General features: G+C 36.9%; 5 protein-coding genes across 6 annotated transcripts; 2 read left to right on the top strand and 3 right to left on the bottom strand.

The window, feature by feature from the left end:
- Window positions 1-240: 240 nt before the first annotated feature.
- LOC103331587 (disease resistance protein RUN1-like) lies at window positions 241-4,678 on the bottom strand. Its single transcript, XM_089051847.1, has 6 exons — window positions 4,114-4,678; window positions 2,885-3,986; window positions 2,502-2,801; window positions 1,528-2,385; window positions 895-1,414; window positions 241-721 (listed from the first exon to the last, which is right to left on the bottom strand). The coding sequence occupies exons 1-6, from the start codon at window positions 4,626-4,628 to the stop codon at window positions 561-563; spliced, it is 3,456 nt and encodes a 1,151-aa protein (XP_088907973.1). The 5' UTR covers window positions 4,629-4,678; the 3' UTR covers window positions 241-560.
- Window positions 4,679-5,117: 439 nt separating this feature from the next.
- On the top strand, window positions 5,118-9,793 carry LOC103331582 (uncharacterized). Of its 2 annotated transcripts, XM_089053118.1 has the most exons (7): window positions 5,118-5,698; window positions 5,792-5,918; window positions 6,177-6,241; window positions 6,389-6,564; window positions 6,933-7,149; window positions 7,281-7,328; window positions 7,413-9,793. In XM_089053118.1, coding segments are annotated over exons 1-4 (306 nt in total). In that variant the 5' UTR covers window positions 5,118-5,696; the 3' UTR covers window positions 6,501-6,564; window positions 6,933-7,149; window positions 7,281-7,328; window positions 7,413-9,793. The 2 variants fall into 2 exon arrangements, with proteins under 2 accessions (XP_088909244.1, XP_088909243.1); XM_089053117.1 differs by having other exon boundaries at window positions 7,281-9,793.
- Window positions 9,794-9,940: 147 nt separating this feature from the next.
- LOC103331589 (disease resistance protein RUN1-like) lies at window positions 9,941-14,359 on the bottom strand. Its single transcript, XM_089053116.1, has 6 exons — window positions 13,713-14,359; window positions 12,367-13,468; window positions 11,984-12,283; window positions 10,993-11,850; window positions 10,330-10,900; window positions 9,941-10,235 (listed from the first exon to the last, which is right to left on the bottom strand). The coding sequence occupies exons 1-6, from the start codon at window positions 14,219-14,221 to the stop codon at window positions 10,054-10,056; spliced, it is 3,522 nt and encodes a 1,173-aa protein (XP_088909242.1). The 5' UTR covers window positions 14,222-14,359; the 3' UTR covers window positions 9,941-10,053.
- Window positions 14,360-16,505: 2,146 nt separating this feature from the next.
- On the top strand, window positions 16,506-17,336 carry LOC148917175 (uncharacterized). The gene has a single exon (XM_089052378.1). The coding sequence runs from the start codon at window positions 16,506-16,508 to the stop codon at window positions 17,334-17,336; it is 831 nt and encodes a 276-aa protein (XP_088908504.1).
- A 2,499-nt stretch (window positions 17,337-19,835) lies between these two features.
- Window positions 19,836-24,436, bottom strand: LOC103331581 (disease resistance protein RPV1-like). The gene is made up of 6 exons (XM_008234214.3): window positions 23,798-24,436; window positions 22,389-23,487; window positions 22,021-22,308; window positions 21,018-21,896; window positions 20,359-20,917; window positions 19,836-20,147 (listed from the first exon to the last, which is right to left on the bottom strand). The coding sequence occupies exons 1-6, from the start codon at window positions 24,301-24,303 to the stop codon at window positions 19,969-19,971; spliced, it is 3,510 nt and encodes a 1,169-aa protein (XP_008232436.3). The 5' UTR covers window positions 24,304-24,436; the 3' UTR covers window positions 19,836-19,968.
- Between the last annotated feature and the right edge of the window lie 246 nt (window positions 24,437-24,682).

Raw genomic sequence — 24,682 nt, 5'->3', positions numbered from 1 at the left:
AGAGAGATACGGTGTGGATGTTGGGTCGGCATGAGCACAATTTTTAACTTGGGTAAACACAAATACGATCAGAAACCGACAAATTCCAATTGGAATAATTTTGGAATTAAAAATGACGTCATAAAGTTTTATGTATTCTTTAATTTCTTACTAGATGATATTATGTTTTTTTTTTCCGTCGAAATTTGGTGTCATTGAACAACCCAAACGAGGAGGGGCAAAACAGAGACAAAAGCAAAGGAATATAAACAGAGTTAAGTTAGATTCAATGCGCTAAAACCTTTCACAATTTAAAATGGGCAATGATTTCCTCACTTCTATTTTATCTACTTATACTCTTTTTTTAATTATAAAAAATGAGTGTAAGTGAATAAAATAGGAGAAAAAGGAGTGAAGAAATCACCGCTCTAATTATCTCCGAAGAAGATGCATTTGATGCTACGAAATGCTACGAAATGACATTGGATGCATGCAAAAACAAATAGTCTGCTGTTGAGATGTACAAAAATTAATCCAGGGCTTGTGGACGGTCGCTTCTTTCTGCCTGAGAGAGAAGACAGCTACATTTTCATACCAACAGGACAACAGAAACAAGCTGCGAGCACCTTCCAGCCACCGAGGCCGCCGGAGTTATTGTTGCCTGTAGTGGTTGCAACTGTGATATCATCCTGTTGCTCTTCTTCTTCGTCTGGTAAACATACAAAACGAGAGAAAACCTCCTCTGGAAAACATATAAACAAGACAAGTGAAAATCCCAACAAATTAGAGAGGAATAAGGACTGACTTGTGAATAGGTGACTAACGACATATAGATTCATTTATTATTTTGTTTTATATTTGGAAATTGGAAATAGTTGGAGTAAAATTATGAAATGCGTCAATAAAACATCACACCTCTCTGATCTTCTTCATCAGAGTCCCCAAGGCGCTTATTATACCATATTCGATCATCATAAGAAGAATCTGTGGAAATACTCATCATATTATGATTCTCTTCTTCTTGCACCTGCACAAGTTGGATGCCCAACTCCTTTACCAGAAGCCCAGATTCCATAATTACAGAAACAACCACTTCATTGCCACCATCTAACTGATCATCCTCCAAATTCCAGTGGCTTAACCATATCATGTCTTCTCCTTCGCCTGGAATACCATAGTATGATGGGCAATACATCCCCCTCAGACCGTTGCTCTTATTTTTTACTCTTATTTGTGACAAATAACTGTGGTGGACAATAGGAGAATCATAGTCAGCACTCACATAGACAACAAAGACAATCAAGCCTCGAGTTCTGTGATTATCAAGTAATGGCACAGTAAAAGATATTGAGGACCCTCTGCTTTTATGGCTGAATTGGCCTGGAACCTCATTCCCACCGAAAAATGTGCTGAATACACCATATTCGTACAGTCCCTATATATGGATGCAATGAAAATGACATTATTAGTCAACTTCCTTTGATCATGAGAGAGAGAGAGAGAGAGAGAGAGAGAGAGAGAGAGAGAGAGAGAGGCAGAGGCGCACACCTGGACAGGAATTGGATCATCCTCTCGTAAATTTCCGTGTGATGTGTACATCCGTATGGGTGCCATGGATTCCAACAAGTTGCACAATCCCAAGAGGTTGATCATTTCTACATCTACACTTCCAATGGGTTGTAACTTGTACCTGTACTCCCACTCAACTAGGTTGTAGTTGCAACTTAATGTGGTACCGCCTTCCCAGGCTAAAAGGGGGTATTGATACGTTATTTTTTCCAATGATATGCAATCGGTGATATCCAAGTAGCTTAGTTTTGGTAACCTGAGAAGCGATTTGAGACTTGTACACTCGGAAAAAGAGAGTTTATGGAGCCTTGTTAATCCTTTGATACAATTTGGTAGGCTACCAAATGGATTATTCCCTAGATTTAGTCTCTGCAATGAGGACAAATGACTAAAATCCATAGGAAAGGCATCATCCGAAAGATTGCACCCCCAAAGACTTAATTCTACTAAAGAGCATGGTAAAGAACCCAAGATACTTGAACTTCTTTCTAGCCATAATTCACTTATCGGAATTTCATCTGTCTCAAGCACTTTTAACGAGTCCATGTTCCTCAACATCTCAATTGATAACCCATTAAGATTTGAGCAACCGGATATAATAAATGTTTCAAGTGATTTTAGCATACAAATGTTCCTGGGAAGCATCCTAAGGTTTTTGCAATCTTTCATATTCAAGTAAATAAGTCTCTCTAGGTTTCCAATGGATCCATGGACATAAATCAGGCTTGTGCAGTCTACTAGAACCAATTTCTCTAGATTTGGGCAATATGAGAAGTCCATTGTTTCTGTAAGGGAATGAGAATGGCTAAGATCAAGGATCTTCAAGGACCAAAGACACTGTAGAGGGGAAAAAATGTACGAAGGAAAAAATCAATGTTGGGAACTAATTATATATATATATATATCAAAATACAAGCCTAATGAAATGAAAAGAAATTGAAATAGTAACATACGTTTGTTCCTTCATAGATTTGTCTCAAGCCGCTATACTGCATTTCAAGAACAATCAGATTGCCCACAGGAAAATCGGTGGGTATAGAATCCAAAGGAAATTCAAGCCAACACAACCATCTTAATCCGGTACAAAATTCTGCATAACATCCGTTGAGTTTTACATAACTGAGATGGAGTAGTTTTAATTTGTGCATCCTTGAAAATGCATTGGTTTCCAAGACTTTCTCATTTGAGTTTATGGGACTGTTTGTAGGGCACATGTGCATGTCTAGGACAAGACCTTCAATTGTTTCCGTACCCTACAGAATAAAGGGGAAAAACATTTGGAAATATTTTAGAAGAATAAAAACAAATATGTATACAAATAACGCATATTTCTTACATTCTTTTCTGTCAAGATTTTGAAAGAGTCCTTATGATGCCATACTCTACTACGCTTCCAAGGCTCCTTTGATTCTAGGCGAACAATTTCTCTTCCCATTCCACGAATCAGGTCATGCATCTGCACTTTGTCCCGTCCATCAATTATTGTCACCAAACATCTATCGATGAGATTTTGAATGCCAACAATTGTATAGAAATCACATCCATCTAGTATTTTAACAATGTTATCTTTGTCCATTCCGACAAAGAAACAAGCAATGTGGAGGAATAATTCTCGGTCATGGTCATCTTGCAAAGAGTCATAGCTTACTCTTAGTTTATTTATTATGTCACCATTTGGAATAGCTTCTAACTTCTCCAATGCACTTTTCCATAGACATATACTTTCCCCCAACAAAGAAGAACCTAAAACTTTGAGAGCTAATGGAAGTCCTCCACAATGATCGACTAGCTTCTCTGAATATTCTATGTAATCTTCAATGGGATGGTCTTGGCCAAAAGTGTGCCAACTAAAGAGCTCCAATGATTCTTCTTGAGTCAAAGTTTCAACTGCATACACCTCAGTAACTTGATGAGCCTTTAACAATCTTGCACGCCTAGTTGTTATAATGATTTTACTTCCTGGATAAAATTGATCTTTCATTTGAAGTACTGCATCTAATTGGTCCATATGATCCACATCATCGAGAACAAGAAGAATCCTTCTAGAGCTTATTGCATTGGCAATCTTAACTAATCCCTCACTAACATTGCTTATTTTCATTTTTGTCCCATTCAAAATGTCAGAAAGAAGTTGTGTTTGTATTTGAACTAAGCCATTGGGTTGCTGTGAAACTTCTTTGATATTTTCAAGGAAGCTGCTTCCTTCAAATATTCTAAAGTTTGAATTGTAAACAGTCTTTGCGATGGTTGTTTTCCCTATTCCACTCATCCCATAGATTACAAGTATGCCAACATCAGTTGACCTCCGTTGTAACCAGAAATTAATTCTTTCGACTCGAGAATGCATTCCAACCAAGTTGGGAGCAACACTCAATGGTGTGCGACTTAGTTTGTCTCCAATCACTTTAACTATTTTCTTGATAAACTTGGACTCGTACCTAAAAAATTGCAATCAAAATGAAAGAGAATTCAAACATGTATGCATGATTTCATATACTTAAGTTATAAAATTCCATGATTTCATATATAATAGATGAAATCAGTTGGTAGTAGGAATGAAATTACCCATTAGCTTGATTTTGCAAGACCATCCCTGCCAGATCTGCAACCTCTGCAAGTGCCTCCCTCCATGCCTTCACCTTCTGCAGCGGTTGAGCTTTTTGGTGTCTGGCAAATGCCTTTGCAAGACTTCCTGTCTGCTTCCTCACATGGGATGGATCCACATCGTAGAAGACAGGCAAAACGACATGGTCATCTGAGGTCCTACTCTTGCGTTCAAGGATCATCACCAGCTCGTCAAGGCACCATCGGGACGACGCGTAGTCTTTCGAGAACACAATGACAGAAGTTCGTGAGTGTTTGATTGCTTTCTGCAGTTCGGGCTTGATACCTTCTCCTCTCTCGATTTCATCGTGATCTCGGAAAGTGCGAAATCCTTCGTTCACAAGGGCCGTGTAGAGGTGGTCAGTGAACGTCTTGCGAGTGTCTTCGCCTCTGAAACTCAGGAACACGTGATAACGACAATATCGAGAAGCATTAGAAGAGGAGGTCTGCGGATCAGCTGCTTTAAGAAGAGCCATGGATAAGTGGTCAAGAACAAACTAGCGTTTGCTTGTGTCTCTGATGAGCTGTGGAAAATTAATTTAAAGCTTCAATTGAAAGCCAAGCATGTTATGATGAATTGCAGAATTCAATGAATGAAAAAGACAGCGTACCCATAACTCCATTGACTTGATTTGAAAAGCGATTAGGCTAACGTAGACCACAGAAACAGAGTGTCCCTTAATCTTCAATGTCCTCCTTTCACGCTGTGACCTTTGTTACTCTGTTTTCCTTGAGTTTTTCGTTATGGGTTCCCTTGTTTGGGGCTTTGGTCTTTTTTTTTGGGCTTTTGGCACCAAGACCATATAAAATTCACGGCCCCAGTAGCTGATGGTTTTGTGAGTTCGTCTATAGTGCGTGGTAAGTTACAAGGGGTTTTTGTGCGGGGTATCTAAGAGCCATCCGATTAAATTGGACGGTTAGTTTTCTAAATAGGCTGCATTGTAAAATCGGGTTGAAATTACCCATACCAAAGATTACAACCCGAAAGTGCAAAGCACGGTCTCTCATCCTCCCTCCCTCAACAATTCTTACTCTCTCTCTCTCGTCACCTCTGGGAAGCTTGTAGTCGCAGATCTATTTAAAGGAAGAGGTTGAATTCTTTTCCCTGGAAGAGAAGCTTGCTCGTCATCTCTGTAAATCTGACGCGCATCACCTCCCTGTAACTTCTCCCTGGAAGAGAAGCTTGTAGTCGCAGATCTCTGGGTTGCTAGCTTCTCTTCCATTCTTGAAATTTCTTTTTCTGTTTCAGATCTGTTTATCTAAAAGAATGGGGTTGCTGCTTCAGCATATTTATAGAGAGAGGAATGATGTAGCTGATGGTTCGGCTACTTGGAGTCACAATTTGGATATGGGTTGCTGCTTTTTTTAGTAGAGTCCTGCCTTTCTTGGATATCTGTTGCTTAATTATTTGTTGGGAGCTATTAAGGCTCGTTTAATTAGTGCTGGAGAGAATATATATTGTCTTCTTAAAGCATTTGATGAAAGGTTTCTTCCTACCTTGAAAATGCTACTATCCTAGTCGGCATTTGAAATGGCTACATTGGATGTGAGTAGACGAACATGCAAGAGTTTTTCAACCTCTTGTCTAAATGGGAACTGATGATTGAGTTCCTTTTTAATGTTTTCTTTTTGGGGTCAGGATTAAGGCTGATGATAAGTTAATTCAAGAAGAAGGTGTAGAATCCCTTCCAGAAGAGGAGCTTCGGGAGGATTGTAGGGAGCGCGACATGCTTAGTTTGCGTTCTGTGGAAGACATGCGCCAACAGGTATACTATGCTTAGACCAGATACTCCTTTCTTTGCTTGCAAATTAGGTGGTTGAAGCTTCAAATACCATTTAGACTTGGCAACTCATAAGTAGTTGATGGCGGATACAAAATGTTGGCTTTTTTATGTACTTCATCTGTATGATCTTTTATATTGTCAACAAGTAGAATGAAATAGTGTTTTATAACTACTTTTTAAAGAGCTTTTAGTAACAAAACTGTTCTGTTTGCTCATCACTTCATTAACATCTCTATGTAGCTTCGTGATTGGTTGGATTTGTCTCTCAATCACCCCATGCCGTCTTCGCTTTTGATCCTTTCCAGGTATTCTTCAGCTCCATCAAATGTATACCCAACTTTTTGGGTTTTGTTTATTTCTTATTTATTTTTGCATTCAGAAGCCTTACACTTCATGTATATCTTGATAGTGGAGCCAATTTTAATCGTTTTTTGTTGATGTGTGTAATGCAGGGCCTTCATTGTGTTTGGAAGGTTGGATCCAGCAAATGCTGTTCTAGCTACACTGTATTCTCTGCCAGATAAAATGGTAGATACATGTCGGTGTTACGTCGTTGCCATCTGAAGATTCTATATCTGAAAGGAGGAGGAAATTGGACTTCCTTCAGATGCAGGAATAACTGATAAAGGTTGGAATATTTTTTCTTTTATCTTGATAGCTTTATAGATAACTATTGGTGCTTTAGGAAGCTGCAGAACTAAACTTGCTAATCTGCATTTCATGAGGAGGAAAATATGTGTGTATTTTGGTAAGCCAGTTTTGATTCGTTTGTTTTGGACTTGGCTGAAATTCAGAATCCAAAAAAAAAAAAAAAGATGAGCAATCAAATAATAATGTTGAAAACAAAACTTCTTGAAATCAATATTATGACTATCATCCAGAGATTCTAAATTATTAATATTATATTATGAAAACCAAACTCCAGAAACCAAACTCCAGAAAAATTAAATCTAACATGTGACACTTCACTTCTTTAATTGTGCGGAGTGGTTTCAGAGATTCTAAATTATTATATTGCAAGAGGAGGAAGAGAGAGGAAGAATAGCAAGCCAATATGAAGGAAATTAAAGCCAGTGAAGAGGATTTGGCATTGAAAGAGATGACTATTCCAATAGCAAAAGAAGCACAAGAACAAGCCAGGGCAAGGACATTAGAAAAGGAAGAGAAGCTCTGCGAAATAAGTCGTGCATTGGCTGTTTTGGCTTCTGCATCTGTAAGGACTGGACTTAATGACTCCCAATGATTATGATTGTTGATATTTCATTTTCTAAATTTTCAAGCACTATCATCTACACTATGGCTTAACAGTTTTTAATTTTTTCTATTATTGACTCATTATTTCAGTCAATGAGTAGGGATCGTGAAGAGTTCCTGAGACTTGTCAATTTGGAGGTAATTGAAAACCCTTAATTACCCCTAGTTTATATTGGGTATCTATTAAGATGTAAGCATTTATCGTCAGTACCCTTACCATAGGTATGCATGGCATGCTAGTCTTCTCATGCTCGATATATCCAGACACATTGGAGGTTTAACTGCTTGCAGTTTATCTGAAGGACCATACATCACAAATATTGTCTGCAGTTCTGATTTCCATGTTTTTGCTTGTATTGTGCATGTATTGGAAGAATTTGGATGATGTTGATGTCCATTATGCTTTGGCCCCTTTTAGTTTGAAGGATGTGTAGATTGACGACTTTTTAACTTTTAATGTGATTTACTTATGAGCTGTCTTCTACACATTATATGCATGTATGTAACACTGTCTTCAGCAACATGTTCAAGTCAGAAGAATACTTATGTATGTTCTTGTTTTAGTCTAAATGCATTGTCATTGGGAATATTTTGCTTAAGCTGATTCTTTTGATCTTCTAGAGTGAACTTTACAATAGCAATAGATTGAACTTTAAAATTGCTACAAACTCCTTACATTATCTTTGACTATAGAGGCCTAAATTATTATTCTATTACTTTTTATCCTAAATTGTTATTATATTGTTATTTACTCTAAAATATTATTATATTACTTTTTACAGTGAATTATTATTATATTGTTATCAATACTAAATTATTATTATATTAGTATTTACCATAAATTATTATTATATTACTTTTTACCCTAAATTGTTATTAACCCTAAATTATTATTATATTATCATTAACCCTAAATTATTATTGTATTATCATTAACCCTAAATTATTATTATATTATCATTTACTCTAAATTATTATTCTATTACTTTTTATTATAAATTGTTATTATATTGTTATTTACCCTAAAATATTATTATATTACTTTTTGACCATGCATTATTATTATATTATTATATTGTTATTTACCTTAAATTATTATTATGTTACCTTTTACCTTAAATTGTTATTATATGGGGTAAGGAAAGGGACAACGGTTGTGCTAAGGGCGGCTGGCTGGAGTGATGGGTTGGGTATGATGAAGAAGATGGGTTTAGGTGCGTGGGGGAGAGGGGAGAGAGTTATTGAAGAATTTGTTTATTTTATATTTTAAACAAACAATAAAAAGTTACTACCATTTCCCTTCCCATATACATCCTGAGATTTGCAATACATCAAAAGATATATATATATATATATATATATTATAAAATTAATCTTACATTTCTTCTACTCTATTATTGACTACATTTTTTAAAGTTTCTCCACTTCTACTTTGAACAGCAATATCAATATTCAACGCAAGTGCAAACACCCCCTGCAACCCCTCAAAAACCCGAACTTTCCCTAAAGTTACCCTATGGCCTCTTCTTTCCTGCATCTCAATCTCTATCTTTAGTGACATTGAGTAATGGTCTAACCCATTTCCATCATTTCTCAAATGAGATAAATTTAAACCAGGGAATTAACTGTTAGGACCAGCCCAACACCCGTCAGTTCATAAAAAAACCGATGAGAGAGAGAGAGAGAGAGAGAGAGAGAGATTTGAAGGTAGAAAAAGAAGAAAACAAAGTTAGAGAGGAGACTTATCAAATGAGATCATAAATCAAATGCAAATAAAACCCAGAAATCAAGAACAGGTGACACCAAATTTTTTCGCAACCTTACCTTCTTAGATTGAGAGCGAAGATGCCAGATCAGAAAAATTTGTTCACAACCAAAAGAAAAGGAAAAAAAAAAAGAAGAAGAAAGAAGAGAGTTCCAAAATCATAAAAAGTTGAAGATGAATAAATTGTCTTTGTTAGATGTGAGGCTACAACAGGCTAAGGGCAACATAGAGGGAGTGAAATAGAGATGCAGGCAACCGATAACAAAGAGGGAGTGTTAGATCTGAAACTTGGGATATCGAAGAGAGAGAGAGAGACAGAGGGAGAGAGAAGGAGGAGGGGTGGGTAACACGGGTGGAAGAAGAGGAGATGCACCGCTCAAAAAAAAAAGAAAGGAGATAACTGCAAGAGGAGAAATGGAAAAATATGAATTTGATTAAGTTTCTTGGAGCTTTCAAAGGGGCGCGTGGATGGCTATAGAGTGGAGTGGGCGCGTGGACGACATAACCCTTTGGTTCTTAAAAACGGGTAATTACAACCCGGTTGTACTATAAAGATAATGTCAAAAGTATACCGTTTGATCGATCGGACGTCTCTTAAGGGAACCCAGCACAGACACCCCCGTATAAGTTTCCACGCATCATAGTCTCGGTGAACTGGGCCATGTTTTGAGTGATTGTAGAAGATCCATGGGTGTGCTGAGCATTTCTGTTAGTGCAAGAAGAATGGGTGTGTAAAGGAGATTTGTTAGGAACTTAGTCGATCCTCAACTCTATTATTCAAGTTGCTATGACTTTCAAAATGCATCGTTCCATTTATTAATCATTATTCTCTGAAAAATTTGCGTACTAAGAGAATGTTCTTGATATGCATTGACTGTTGTTGATATAGAATTAAATATATGGTACTGAGATTTTTAATGCGCTTGAGATTTTGGCTCTTTTCAGCACCTGTCATAAATTAATTTTGTAAAATGAGAGGCTCAAAGAATCAAAAGAGAACATTGCGTTGCATTTGATGCTACAAAACGAAATAGGTCTTAGGAAGGAAAGCATTGGATATATGCAAGAACAACTGTATGCACTTCAGGTACAAAAAGTTTATCCACGGCCTGTTGACTGTCGCTTCTTTTTGTGTGAGAGAGAAGACCGGGTGATAAGAGAGAGCGTGAGAAAGAAGCAAGCGGCGGTGATGATCACCTTCCAGCCACGGAGGCTGCCAGTGTTCTTGCTGCCTGTCGTGGCTGCAATTGTTTGATCATAATGTTTCTCTTCTTCTTTGTCTGACAATGAAAATGCAAAATAACATAAAATCCCAGCAAATTAGATGAAACTTAATAGTCGGAGTAAAATCAAATGAGTTAATAAACAACACACCTGTCGTATCTTCATCATCAGAGTCCCCAAGGATCTTATTAAACCAAATCGGATCTTGTATTGGTACAGTTCTTGTGGAAAGCAAGTATACTCCTGGCTGATATTGATACAAATCTACACTCTTGACACATGGATAATAAGTCATCATATTATGATTCTCTTGAAGCTGGATTCCAAACTCCTTAACCTGAAGCCAAGGTTGCATTATTACTGAAACAACCACTTCATCGCCACCTTCTAAGTGAACCTGCTCCTCCAACTTCCAGAGGCTTAACCATATCATGTCTTCTCCTTCACTTGGAATACCGTAGCATCGTGGGCAATAGATCCACTTCAGACCCTTGCTCTTATTTCTGACTCTAGTCATTATTGGCCCAGGTAAACCTTTAGAAGATCCATTGGCATTCAATTTTGTATATATAGCGAAGACCTTCAAGCCTCGAATTCTGTGATTATAATCACGTAATGGCACTGTAAAAGATATTGGGGACTTTGTACTTTTATGGCTGAACTGGCCTGGAACTTCATTCCCAGCAAAAAAAGTGCTGAATATACTTTCTTCGTACAATCCCTATACATATAAAATGTAAATGACAATATTATAAGTCAATTCTTTCCTTTGATCATGAGAGAGAGAGAGAGAGAGAGAGAGAGAGCGCACACCTGGACAGGAATTGGATCAACCTTTCGTAAATTTCGGAATTGTATGTGCATCCGAATGGGTGCCATTGATTCCACCAAGTTGCACAATTCCAAGAGGTTGATCATTTCTACATCTACCCTTCCAATGGGTTGTAACTTGCACCTGTACTCCCACTCAACTAGGTTGTAGTTGCAACTTAATCCGGTACCGCCTTTCCAGGCTAAAAGGGGGTATTGATACGTTATTTTTTCCAATGATATGCAACCGGAGATATCCAAGTAGCTTAGTTTTGGTAACCTGAGAAGCGATTTGAGACTTGTACACTGGGAAAAAGAGAGTTTATGGAGCCTTGTTAATCCTTTGATACAATTTGGTAGGCTACCAAATGGATTATTCCCTAGATTTAGTCTCTGCAATGAGGACAAATGACTAAAATCCATAGGAAAGACATCATCCGAAAGATTGCACCCCCAAAGACTTAATTCTACTAAAGAGCATGGTAAAGAACCCAAGATACTCGAACTTCTTTCTAGCCATAATTCACTTATCGGAATTCCATCTGTCTCAAGCACTTTTAACGAGTCCATGTTCCTCAACATCTCAATTGATAACCCATTAAGATTTGAGCAACCGGATATAATAAATATTTCAAGTGATTTTAGCATACAAATGTTCTTGGGAAGCATCCTAAGGTTTTTGCAATCTTTCATATTCAAGTAAATAAGTCTCTCTAGGTTTCCAATGGATCCATGGACATAAATCAGGCTTGTACAGTCTACTAGAACCAATTTCTCTAGATTTGGGCAATATGAGAAGTCCATTGTTTCTGTAAGGGAATGAGAATGGCTAAGATCAAGGATCTTCAAGGACCAAAGACACTGTAAAGGGGAAAAAATGTACGAAGGAAAAAATCAATGTTGGGAACTAATTATTATATATATATATATATATATCAATCAAAATACAAGCCTAATGAAATGAAAAGAAATTGAAAAGCATGTAGTAACATACTTTTGTTCCTTCATAGATTTGTCTCAAGCCGCTATACTGCATTTCAAGAACAATCAGATTGCCCACAGGAAAATCGGTGGGTATAGAATCCAAAGGAAATTCAAGCCAACACAACCATCTTAATCCAGTACAAAATTCTGCATAACATCCGTCGAGTTTTACATAACTGAGATGGAGTAGTTTTAATTCGTGCATCCTTGAAAATGCATTGGTTTCCAAGACTTTCTCATTTGAGTTTATGGGACTGTTTGTAGGGCACATGTGCATGTCTAGGACAAGACCTTCAATTGTTTCCGTACCCTACAGAATGAAGGAGAACAACATTTGGAAATTTTTTAGAAGAATAAAAACAAATATGTGTACAAATAACGCACATTTCTTACATTCTTTTCCATCAAGATTTTGAAAGAGTCCTTATGATGCCATACTCGACTACGCTTCCAAGGCTCATTTGATTCTAGGCGAACAATTTCTCTTCCCATTCCACGAATCAGGTCGTGCATCTGCACCTTGTCCCATCCATCAACTATTGTCACCAAACATCTATCGATGAGATTTTGAATGCCAACAATTGTATAGAAATCACATCCATCCAGTATTTTAGCAATGTAATCTTTGTCCTTTCCGATAAAGAAACAAGCAATGTGGAGGAATAATTTTCGGTCATGGTCATCTTGCAAAGAATCGTAACTTACTCTTAGCTTATTTACTATTTCACCATTTGGAATGACTTTTAATTTCTCCAATGCACTTTTCCATACACCTATACTTTCCCCCAACAACGAAGAACCTAAAACTTGAAGAGCTAATGGAAGTCCTCCGCAATGATCGGCTAGCTTCTCTGAAAATTCTATGTAATCTTCAATGGGATGGTCTTGGCCAAAAGCGTGCCAACTAAAGAGCTCCAATGATTCTTCTCGAGTCAAAGTTCCAACTGCATGCACCTTAGTAACTTGATGAGCCTTTAACAATCCTGCACGCCTAGTTGTTATGATGATTTTACTTCCTGGATAAAACTTATCTTTCATCCCAAGCACCACATCTAATTGGCTAATATGATCCACATCGTCGAGAACAAGAAAAACCTTTTTAGAGCTTATCGCATCTTCTATCTCAGTCATTCCCTTGCTAACACTATGTATTTTTACTTTTCTCCCATACAAAATATCAGAAAGAAGTTGTATTTGTATTTGAACTAGGCCATTGGGCAGTTGTGAAATTTCTCTAATGTTTTCAAGGAAGCTGCTTCCTTCAAATCTTCTAAAGTTTGTATTATAAACAGACTTTGCAATGGTTGTCTTCCCTATTCCACTCATGCCGTAAATTACAAGTATACCGACATCATCTGATCCATCTTGTAACCATAAATTAAGTTCGTTGACTCGAGAATGCATTCCGATCATGATGTGGGGAACACTTAAGGGTCTACGCCTTAGTTTTTCTCCTATCACTTGAACAATCTTGTTGATAAACTTTGACTCATGTCTGAAAAGTTACAATCCAAATGAAAAATATATATCAAACATCCTTGCAATAGTACAATCCGTCAACCCAACTTTGATTTGTTTGATTTGTCATGCATATGGAATTCTAAATATGTGTTCAATTTTGATTTTATTTTATTTATTAATAACTCGTCGGAAGGAGTTATAAAAAAGAAAAAGTCCATTTTCAGTATTTCCACTTTAGAAAGACTTGTAAATAAAAGAAATGGTACGAAAGAAATTACCCGTCAGCTTGATTTTGTAAGACCATGCCTGCCAGATCTGCAACCTCTGCAAGTGCCTCCCTCCATTCCTTCACTTTGTTCGACGGTTGGGTTGTTTGGTGTCTAACAAATGCCTTTGCAAGACTTCCTGTCTGCTTCCGCACATCGGATGGATCCACGTCGTAGAAGACAGGTAAAATGACATGGTCAGCTGAGATCCTCTTGCGTTCAAGGATCATGACGAGCTCGTCAAGGCACCATCTGGACGACGCATAGTTTTTTGAGAACACAATAACAGAAGTTCTAGAGTGTTTGATTGCTTTCTGCAGTTCGGGCTTGATACCTTCTCCTCTCTCGACTTCATCGTCGTCTCTGAAAGTGCAAAATCCAGCGTTGACAAGGGCCGTGTAGAGGTGGTCAGTGAAAGTCTTGCGAGTGTCTTGGCCTCGGAAACTCAGGAACACGTGATAACGACAATATCGACAAGTATAAGAAGAGGAGGTTTGCTGGGCTGCTCTCACAAGTGCCATGGATGCGGTGTTGTGAACAAGTAATCTGCCTTGATGGATTGTATAAACAAGCAGTTTGTGAATGACCAAATGAAAGGATCATCCATCCATTGACTTAAAGAGCAATTATTTTGAGTCAAGCAAACGAAATCATTATGTGTTTTTTTTTCTCTGTTTAAGATAAAAAAGGGAGAAAGTAACAAAAGCAATCCAACTAGTGGGAGTTTTATTTGTCTTTGAATACATGCGCTTAAAAAGCAAGCACGTGAAATCAAGATAACTTTTTTTCTAAAAGGATGCACTAATAGCGAGTGAGTCAAGAGGGCAGGCAGAGGTTTTTCGCTCGTTTTATTGTCCTTATGCAATAAAATTGAATTATAACAATTAGGTGGCATGTTGCCTAAACATTTACCTCATGAAAAAAATTGATCACTCAAGAGACTAGGCAATGTAAGTGTACAAATTATTATTATATTATTTACTTTATCTTTTACATTTACTATTATATTTTATAAAAAGTAAGTGAGAGAGTGGAGATGATATTCTATTATAAACATAGTCCATGTGCCAATTGGTTTTATTTTTTATTTTTTATTTTATTTTTAGTATGAAGAAAAGATAATATGGGTAGTTATGTTCCATAAAAGTAGGATCTATTATTTGATTTTTTTTTTAATTTTAAAATTTTTTTAATATGAAAAAAATGTAAATTTACTATATTATCCTCATTTAATTAATAATTTCAATTCTTAATGTTTGAATTAACCAAGGGTACTTTCTGGTATATTGAAAGTATATATATTTTACTTACCCGTTTGCCTCTTCTTTTGGAGCATGATAATGCTGATGTGGCAACGCAAATGAAATTTGCCTACTCTTTTGCCTCTTCCTTTTAAGATGCTCAGAAGAAAATGAAATTTTTTAAAAAACTAAATTGAAGGCTGAAGATATTATAAATAAAACTTGTAAGTAATTCCACTTAATCCCTCAACATGGAAGATTATTCACCGCACCTTCATTTTGCTCCTTCAATAGATTTATCGAATACTACCACCAAACATAAGATTCTATCGTCAATTGGGTTTGCCTCAGTGGTGGGGACCACCCCCCTCCCAAAAAAAAAAATCTCAAATAAAAAACATAAGATTCTGTCTTTCATAAAAATATGGCCATTTTAAAACTGACAATAATTTGGTGTCTCTATCTGGCAAGCACACATGTACTGTCAGTAATAATAAAAAAGACTGAATAATATTGCTCAGAAGTGTTATATATGGACTATCCTCATACTCATATGCTCATAACGAAAATACCAATAAGAGTGGATCATTACATGTAAAAAGGAAAAATCGACTGAATAAATTGGGTTGGTTAACTTATGAGCTAATGCAAATCCGGCGTTGACCAAAGCAGTGTAGAGGTGGTTAGTGGAAGTGTTGCGAGTGCCTTCACCTTTAAAACTCAGAAACACGTACATGATAATGTTCATTTTCTTTATTTTTCCAAATAAAGGAGAAAAATAGAATATGATTCCGTAAGGTTTTTTCTTTCTATCATGATAGTCCTCCAAATTAACACCCAACATCAATTTGGGCTTTATTATTTGATTTTACAAAAAAATCTGTTAGATTATTGACATGGCTGTTGAAATGTAAGTAGTGAGCTGATAGGAAATGGAATTAAGCCTGGTTAGCTAATGGTGTATTCACTTAGTCAATAAAAATGACAGGTGTTAGGCTTTAGTAGTAAAAGGCTTATAAGCCACGTGTAACCTTTTTATTAAGCAGTTATAGATGAAGGGCTGAGATACAAAGTGATGTAATTGTATCCAGCTATTCATTCTAACGGACATATAGCTCACAGAGAGCTTGCTCATTTTGTAAGAGATGTGAAATGGAAAATACACACACGATTTGATTCTCTCTGTATTCTCTTTGCTATCTTCATTATTCTTCACAAAACCCTAACATGGCCCCAGAGCCAGGTTAGATCATTTAGATCTGGGCGTAATCTACGAAGTCACTGAGCTCAATCGAGGCTCACCTGAAGCTCTGTGAAGGTTGCAGACGTTAGCATATGAGAAGAGAGATAAATTGATTCGGACCAAAAGATGTTTAGGTTTGGAGGTGAGGAGGTGAGGACTCCAATTTTCTATGGTGAGAACTACGAGTTCTGGAGGATTAAGATGACAACGATTTTCAAATCGCTTGGGCTATGGAGTCTGGTAGAAAAGGGGATTCCAACTCCTGATTCGAAGAAGAAGAAAATAGCTGAAGAGGCATAAGAAGAAGAACCTGATGCAGAGATGATCGTTGTGCTCATGAGGGACGCGAAGGCTCTGGGCATTATCCAAAACACAGTTTCTGACAAGATCTTCCCTCGGATTGCCAACGCTGACTCAGCCAAGATGGCGTGGAATTTTCTTTATGGTGAATATCACGGTGGTGATCAAGTCAGGTCAATGAAACTTCAGAATCTCATAAAAGAGTTTGAATACATGAGAATGCGTGAGAATGAACCTTTAACTGCATATCTCACTCGATTGAATGAATTGATAAATCAAATGAAAACATTTGGAGAAGTATTATCTAATGAAAGGCTGGTTCAGAAAGTGTTAATTAGTCTCAGTAAAATGTATGATCCTATATGCTTGGTGATTGAGAATACAAAGAGCTTGGAGACTATTGAATTGCAGGAGGTTATTGCAATATTGAAGAGCCAAGAGCAACGTTTTGAGATGCATAACGTGGACTCGGCTGAGAAGGCATTTGCCTCTTTCTCAGTAAATGAAAAACATCATAACAAGAATAGTACTCACTCTGGTTCTGCTAAGTCCCAGAAACATTGGCAGTCTAAAAACAAGTCATGGGATTCTAGATCTAAGCCACAGCAGGCTGGTGCTGCACAGATTTCAAATGGCTCAAAATTTGTGCATCAAGAAGGTGTGAAACCTCAATGCAAAGTTTGCTCTAAGTTCCATTTTGGAGAATGTAGGTATAAGGGACAGCCTAAGTGCTACAAGTGTGAAAGATTTGGGCATTTGGCCAGGGAGTGCACAGCAAACAAAGGTGTGCAGAAAGCCAATAATGCAAGGCAAGTGGAAGTAGGAGGAAACCTGTATGAATACAATGACTGAATTTGATCTTCAATTTAAAATATTTACATTAGTGGATACCACAAAATCTTATGTTATATTTAACGAAAGTATAAATAAACTCTTAATTGTTAGTGAATATATTGTTTTGATGGCATACACATTCTACGAAACTAGTTTCAACGATCCAACCGTCAAACTTATTTGTTTATACTTCGAGATCATATACGCCAAAAATCGAAAAAAATAAACATTCAGAGATAAAATCCAATCCGATCTAAAATAATAAATTTAAAGCTACTTAATAAAAATATATATACTGTTTGATTTTTTAAGTGTTATGCATACAAAATAAAAAAACAAAAATAAATTGGTTTAAGCGACGAAATGTTTGGATTACGCCATGCAAAGATTTTTAAAAATAATTTTATTTATTTATTTATTTTTATAAGGACTTTGCGCGACGATGTATTGTCGTCGCACAAAAGTTTTGTCGCTCAAAGTCACTTTGCGCGATGAATTGTTTTTCGTCGCGCAAAATTTGGTCACGCAAGACTTTGAGCCACGATGTATTGTCGTCGCGCAAAAGTTTGTTGCGCAAAGACGAATTGTTTTTTGTCGCACAAAAGTTGGTCGCGCAAGGTTTTGAGCGACGAAGTTTTGTGTTTCGTCGCGCAAAGTGACTTTGAGCGACGAATAGTTTTTCGTCGTGCAAAATTTGGTCGCGCAAGGGTTATTTTTTACTAGTGATAATTTTGTTCCTTCAAAGAATTGTCTTAAGCTGCTATATTGCATTTCAAGAAAAATCGGTGGGTATATAATTCAGAGGAAACTTTTGCCAGTACAACCATCTTAATCTTGTACAAAATTCTGCATAACATAGTTGTACATGACTAAGATGAAGTAGTTTTAGTTCGTGCATCCTGGCTAATGCATTCCAAGACTTTCTCATTTGAGTGTATGAGACTATTTGGAGGGAGCATATGCATGTCGAGGACAAGACCTTCAATTGCTTCTGTACCCTACAAATGAAAAGGGAAAAACATTTGGAAAATATTTACAAGAATAAAAACATATATGTGTGCATATAGGACATGTTTCTTACATTCTTTTCTGTCAAGATAGTGAAAGAATCTTTATGTTGCCATACCCTACTACGCTTCTAAGGCTTCTCTGATTCTAAGCCAACGATTTCTCTTCCCATTGCATGAATCTGTTGGAATTTTAAAAGCTTTTAAAAATTTTACCATTATAAGTTTTAAATTTTGTTTTAATTATTTGGCTGTTTTATTTTATTTATTGTTGGGGGTTATAAATATTTATTTTCAGGTTTTATTTCTATATCAAATGACTTAATTTTCTAGTTTAATGTGGTGAATGTTACATGATTTTGGATGCCTTTAAAAGGCCACTCCTCCTTCACATTTGATGAGAAGACAACACAACAAAAATTTAATTATCTCTTCTCCTACCTTTATATATATATATATATTATTTCCTAGTCACATAACTAAAGCTTTCGTGTTGTCTATACAATTTCAATTGCTTTAAATATTGTTGGTACATTTGTAATTTTTATAATTTATTGGTAATGTTGGGCAATTACTGCTAGTATTTGAAAAAAAAAAAAAAAAAAACCTACGGACTAATTTATGTGGTATTATTATTATTATAGTTCAACGTATGAGAAAGAAGTTGTGTTTGTATTTGAACAAAGCCATTGGGTTGCTGTGAAATTTCTTTGATGTTTTCAAGGAAGCTGCTTCTTTCAAATCCTGTTAAGTTTGAATTATAAGCAAATTTCAAGGAAGTTGTTTTCCCTATTCCACTCATCCCATAGACTACTGGTATGCCAACAATAGTTGATCCGTCTTGTAACCATAAATTAATCGTTTCCACTCGTGACTGCGTTCCAATCATGTTGGGGGGCAATACTTAAGGTTGTGCGACTTAAGTCTGTTTCCGATCATGTTAACTATTTTCTTGATAAACTTTGACTGGTACTGAATAAATTGCAGTCAAAATGAAAGAGAACATTTGTGATGTCATATAAGTGTATATTATAAACTACATGGAAATAAAATAAAAGAAGTTACAAACGTAGAAATAAGAGATGAGTGTTGAAAGAATTAGATAGAACTTAAAATTATGTTGACAACCTGAAAGAAATTAAGAATTCAAATATGCAAACTTAGTTGACCCAGCATATTACTGAAAGAATTTTTTGAGACAATTGACCCAGCATCTTCTGGTAAACTTAGTTGATCCTGAACTCTATTATTTCAAATTTCTATAATAGAGTTCAAAATAGAGCACTCTGTCATAGTTTTTGCAGGTATAATGTTCATGACAATATCTTAAATTTCATGGCTCCGGAGCCTATGACCCTTCCAGCTATGGTTCCTGACCTCAATTATTTTTTTGGGTTGAAGAACCAGAAACGAGCTTCTGTAGTATAGTGTATAGGCCTTTTGGATCCAGGCTCTTAAATTTTGTATTTGATTAGATCAGTAGAAGATGTATTTGATGCTATGAAACGAATTGGTCTTAGGAAGACATTGGCTATATATAATTATATATGCAAAGACAAAAGTTTGATGCTAATTTATATGAAGGAAGAAAGCCACTTCTGTCGGGCAATTATCCAGCTGTTGAGTTGAGATGTACAAAAAATTCAGCCGCGGCTTGTGGACTGTCGCTTCTTTCTTTGAGAGAGAGAAGACACAGTGATTAGAGAAAGAGTGACAAAGAAGCAAGCTGCGGTGAAGAGCACCTTCCAGCCACGGAGGCCGCCGAATTTGTTGCTGCCTGTGGTAGCTGCAATAGCGTGATCATCCTGCTCTTCTTCTTTGTCTGGAAAACACAGAAAATCCCAACAAATTAGAGGAGGCTTGTTTTTCAAATGAATATGGACTGGCCTGTGACGAGCGTAGATGATTATCCGATCCTAATGACATAGATTTGTGATTCTAATTTAATTTATTAGGGGCCTCATTTTTTATTATTTAGTTTATTTTAGAAATAGTTGGAGTAAGATCATCAAATGCTTCAATAAGCAACACACCTGTTGTATCTTCATCAGAGTCCTCATCATTGAACAAGTATTCTCCTGGGTGAACTCCATAAGAATTTATATCCCATGCAGGAAATGGCATGGTTTGGTGTTGGGTACTCATAATAGTATTATGATTCTCTTCTTGTTCCTGCACAATCTGGATGCCTAACTCCTTTACCCAAAAGCCACGTTGAGTAACAATTGAAACAACCACTCGATCGCCGCCTTCTAAGTAATCATCCTGAAACTTCCAGTGGCTTAACCATATCATGTCCTCTCCTTCACCTGGAATACCGTAGTGTGTTGGGCCATAGTACCACTTCAGACCCTTGCTCTTATTTCTGACTCTTGCCATCATATCCGCACCAAAACCATGAAAACCAGTCTTCTGAGGAAAATCAGAGCCAGAACTCGCATAGACAGCCAAGATGACCAAGGCTTGAATTCTGTGTTTATCAGGTAAAGTCACAGTAAAAGATATGGAGGACTCTCTACTTTTATGGCTGAATCGGCCCGGAACCTCATTCCCGGGAAAAAATGTGCTGAATATACAATATTCGTAGAGTCCCTATATATATGCAATGGAAATGACCATATTAGTTAACTCTTTCCTTTGATCATATGAGAGAGAGAGAGAGAGAGAGAGAGAGAGAGAGAGAGAGGCGCACCTGGACAGGACTTCGATCTATTGCACTACAGAATGGTTTTCGAATCCGAATGGGTGCCATGGATTCCAAGTTGCACAAGCCCAAGAGGTTGATCATATCTACGTCAACTCTTCCAATAGGTTCTACCTTGTAACTATCCTCCCACTCAACTAGGTTGCGGTTCCAATTCGCACCGGTAAGTGGCCAAATATGATGTGGAAAGTAATAATAGGCATGCTTAAAGCGTGGAAAGTACTGATATGTTATTTTTTCCAATGATATGCAATATTGGATATCCAAGTCATCTACTTCTGGTAAACCCACAAGCGATTTGAGCCTCTTACACATGGGAAAAGAGAGTTTATCGAGCCTTGCTAAACCTTGGATGCAATTTGGTAGGACACAAATTGGATTATTCCCTACGTTTAGTCTTCGCAATGAGGATAAATTACTAAAATCCCTAGGAAAGTCATCATCCGAAAGATTGCAACCCCAAACACTTAAATCTACTAAAGAGCATGGTAAAGAACTCAAGATACATGAACTTCTTCCACGCCATAATTGAGTTATCGGAATTTCATCCATCTCAAGCACCTTCAGAAATTCCATGTTACTTAACATCTCAACTGATAACTCATTAAGATTTGTGCAACCAGATATATTAAGTGTTTCAAGTGATTTTAGCATAAACATGTTCTCTGGAAGCATCCTAAGGTTTTTGCAATCCTTCATAGTCAAGTAAACAAGTCTCTCAAGCTTCTCAATGGATTCATTGACATCAACCAGTCTTTCACAATCTTCAAGAATCAATTTCTCTAGATTTGGGCAAAATGAGAAGTCGGTGATTTCTGTAAGTGAATGAGAATGGCTGAGATCAAGGATCTTCAATGATGAAAGACGCTGTAGGGGAAAAAAATGAACAGACGAAAAAAATTGTGGGGAGTTAATTGTTATAGATATTTTTTTTTTTTACGAAGCTAAAAGCCAAATGAAAGTGAAAATTGAAAAGCGCAGAGTAACATACTTTTGTTCCTTCGAAGACTTGCCTCAAGCCGCTATATTGCATTTCAAGAACAACCAGGCTCCCCAAAGGAAAATCTGTGGGTATAGAATCCAAAGGAAACTTATTCCAACACAACCATCTTAATCTTGTACAAAATTCTGCATAAGAACCGTTGAGTTGTACATGACTAAGATGGAGTAGTTTTAGTTCATGCATCCTTGCAAATGCATTGGTTTCCAAGACTTTATCGTTTGAGTTTCTAGGGAGCATGTGCATGTCGAGGACAAGGCCTTCAATTGAATCTGTACCCTACAGAAGAAAGGGGAAAACCATTTGAAAAATATTCACAAATGAACAACATATGTGTGCATACATGACATTTTTCTTACATTCTTTTCTGTCAAGATATTGAAAGCATCCTTATGTTGCCACACTCTACTATGCTTCCAAGGCTTCTCTGATTCTAGGTGAACAATTTGTCTTCCCATTCCACGGATCATATCATGCATCTGCACCTTCTTACCATGAATACTCACCAAACATCTATCAATGAGATTTTGAATGCCAACAATTGTGTAGAAATCACATCCATCTAGTATGTTAACTATGTAGTCTTTGTCCTTTCCGATAAAGAAACAAGCAATGTGGAGGAATAAATTTCGGTCATGGTCATCTGGCAAAGAATCATAGCTTACTCTTAGTTTATTTACTATTTCACCATTTGGAATGGCTTCTAACTTCTGCAGTGCACTTTTCCATACATCTATACTATCCTCCGAGTACATAGAAGAACCTAAAACTTTAAGAGCTAATGGAAGTCCTCCACAATGATGCACTATTTTTTGCGAATATTCAATGTAACCTTCAATGGGATGGTCCTGGCCAAAAGCGTGCCAACTAAAGAGCTCCAATGATTCCTTGTAATGCAAAGTTTCAACTTCATGCACCTTAGTAACTTGATGAACCTTTAACAATCTTGCACGCCTAGTTGTTATTATGATTTTACTTCCTGGACAAAATTGATCTTTCATCCGAAGTACTGCATCTAATTGGTCCATATGATCCACATCATCGAGAACAAGGAGAACCCTCTTGGAGCTTATTGCATCTTCAATCTCAGTTAATCCTTCACTAACATTGCTTATTCTCATTTTTCTCCCATTCAAAATATTAGAAAGAAGCTGTGTTTGTATTTGAACTAAGCCATTGGGTAGCTGTGAAACTTCTTTGATATTTTCAAGGAAGCTGCTTCCTTCAAACCTTCCAAAGTTTGAATTATAAACAGACTTTGCAATGGTTGTCTTCCCTATTCCACTCATGCCATAAATTACGAGTATGCCAACATCATCTGATCCATCTTGTAACCATAAGTTCAGTTCGTTGACTCGAGAATCCATTCCGATCATGGTGTGGGGAACACTTAGGGGTCTACGCCTTAGTGTTTTTCCTATCACTTGAACAATCTTGTTGATAAACTTTGACTCGTGTCTGAAAAGTTGCAATCCAAATGAAAATAGAAATAATTATTGGACAATCCGTCTAATTTACTATTGGACTTCAACTCTATTGTGAGAAGTTTTAAATTACGCCTGTATTAAAGTAGAAATAATTATACTATCCTTGCAAAACCAAAACCAACTGGCAAGGAGATAATAATTATACTATCCTTGAAAAAAAAAAAACAAGATAGTAGAATATTCTTACTGAAATTCAGAAATATTATATGAAATCTCCATTTTCAGTATTTTAACTTTAAAAAGAGACTTGTAAATAAAAGAAATGGTAGGAAAGAAATTACCCATCAGCTTGATTTTGTAAGACCATCCCTCCCAGATCTGCAACCTCTTTAAGTGCCTTCCTCCATTCCTTCACTTTGTTCGACGATTGTGTTTTTTGGTGTCTAGCAAATGCCTTTGCAAGACTTCTTGTCTGGTTCCGCACATCGGATGGATCCACGTCGTAGAAGACAGGAAAAACGACATGGTCAGCTGAGAGCCGTTCATGGATCATGACGAGCTCATCAAGGCACCATCTGGACGATGCGTAGTTTTTTGAGAACACAATAACAGAAGTTCGTGAGTGTTTGATTGCTTTCTGCAGTTCGGGCTTGATACCTTCTCCTCTCTCGACTTCGTCGTCGTCCCGGAAAGTGCGAAATCCAGCGTTGACAAGGGCCGTGTAGAGGTGGTCAGTGAAGGTCTTGCGAGTGTCTTGGCCTCTGAAACTCAGGAACACGTGATAAAGACAATGTCGAGTACCGGAAACAGAGGAGGTTTGTGAATCGGCTGCTCTCACAAGTGCCATGGATGAGGTGTTGTGCACAAGTAATCTGCCTTGATGAATTGTATAAACAAGCAGCTTGTGAATGACCAAATGAAAGGATCATCCATCCATTGACTTAAAAGAGCAATTATTTTGAGTCAAGCAAATGATGTCATTATGTTTTTTTTTTCTCTCTTTCACATAGAAAAGGGAGAAAGTAACAAAAGCAATCCAACTAGTGGGTAGGAGCTTTATTTGTGTCTTTTAAAATGAAAGGTGAGTAATGGCATGAAAAATTCTGGGTACACACAGTCAAACAATATGGGTAGAATATTTTTTAGATATATTTTATTCTTCAAAAGGAGGTATTTATAATACAAGGTTACAAACCCTAGTAGGGTTATACTAGGAAATAAGAAAA

This window comes from Prunus mume, linkage group LG5 (genome assembly GCF_029339155.1).
Source record: "Prunus mume cultivar Tortuosa linkage group LG5, ASM2933915v1, whole genome shotgun sequence".
Classification (NCBI taxonomy): Eukaryota; Viridiplantae; Streptophyta; class Magnoliopsida; order Rosales; family Rosaceae; genus Prunus; species Prunus mume.
This window is presented reverse-complemented; position numbering and strand designations above follow the sequence as displayed.

What these genes read in the sequence shown, in the direction of transcription:
- LOC148917175 (XM_089052378.1), top strand. Translation starts at nt 16,506, where the DNA reads ATGATCGTTGTGCTCATGAGGGACGCGAAGGCTCTGGGCATTATCCAA.
- LOC103331581 (XM_008234214.3), bottom strand. Translation starts at nt 24,303, where the DNA reads ATGGCACTTGTGAGAGCAGCCGATTCACAAACCTCCTCTGTTTCCGGT. An exon ending in ATATCTTGACAGAAAAGAAT is followed by an intron (nt 22,309 to 22,388) that starts GTAAGAAAAATG and finishes TTTCTTCTGTAG; the next exon opens with GGTACAGATTCAATTGAAGG. An exon ending in CTCTGATGAAGATACAACAG is followed by an intron (nt 20,148 to 20,358) that starts GTGTGTTGCTTA and finishes TGTGTTTTCCAG; the next exon opens with ACAAAGAAGAAGAGCAGGAT.
- LOC103331582 (XM_089053118.1), top strand. An exon ending in TGGAAGACATGCGCCAACAG is followed by an intron (nt 5,919 to 6,176) that starts GTATACTATGCT and finishes ATCTCTATGTAG; the next exon opens with CTTCGTGATTGGTTGGATTT. An exon ending in TCGCTTTTGATCCTTTCCAG is followed by an intron (nt 6,242 to 6,388) that starts GTATTCTTCAGC and finishes TGTGTAATGCAG; the next exon opens with GGCCTTCATTGTGTTTGGAA.
- LOC103331589 (XM_089053116.1), bottom strand. Translation starts at nt 14,221, where the DNA reads ATGGCACTTGTGAGAGCAGCCCAGCAAACCTCCTCTTCTTATACTTGT. An exon ending in AAATCTTGATGGAAAAGAAT is followed by an intron (nt 12,284 to 12,366) that starts GTAAGAAATGTG and finishes TTCATTCTGTAG; the next exon opens with GGTACGGAAACAATTGAAGG. An exon ending in TGATGATGAAGATACGACAG is followed by an intron (nt 10,236 to 10,329) that starts GTGTGTTGTTTA and finishes TTTCATTGTCAG; the next exon opens with ACAAAGAAGAAGAGAAACAT.
- LOC103331587 (XM_089051847.1), bottom strand. Translation starts at nt 4,628, where the DNA reads ATGGCTCTTCTTAAAGCAGCTGATCCGCAGACCTCCTCTTCTAATGCT. An exon ending in AAATCTTGACAGAAAAGAAT is followed by an intron (nt 2,802 to 2,884) that starts GTAAGAAATATG and finishes TTTATTCTGTAG; the next exon opens with GGTACGGAAACAATTGAAGG. An exon ending in AAATCTATGAAGGAACAAAC is followed by an intron (nt 2,386 to 2,501) that starts GTATGTTACTAT and finishes TCCCCTCTACAG; the next exon opens with TGTCTTTGGTCCTTGAAGAT.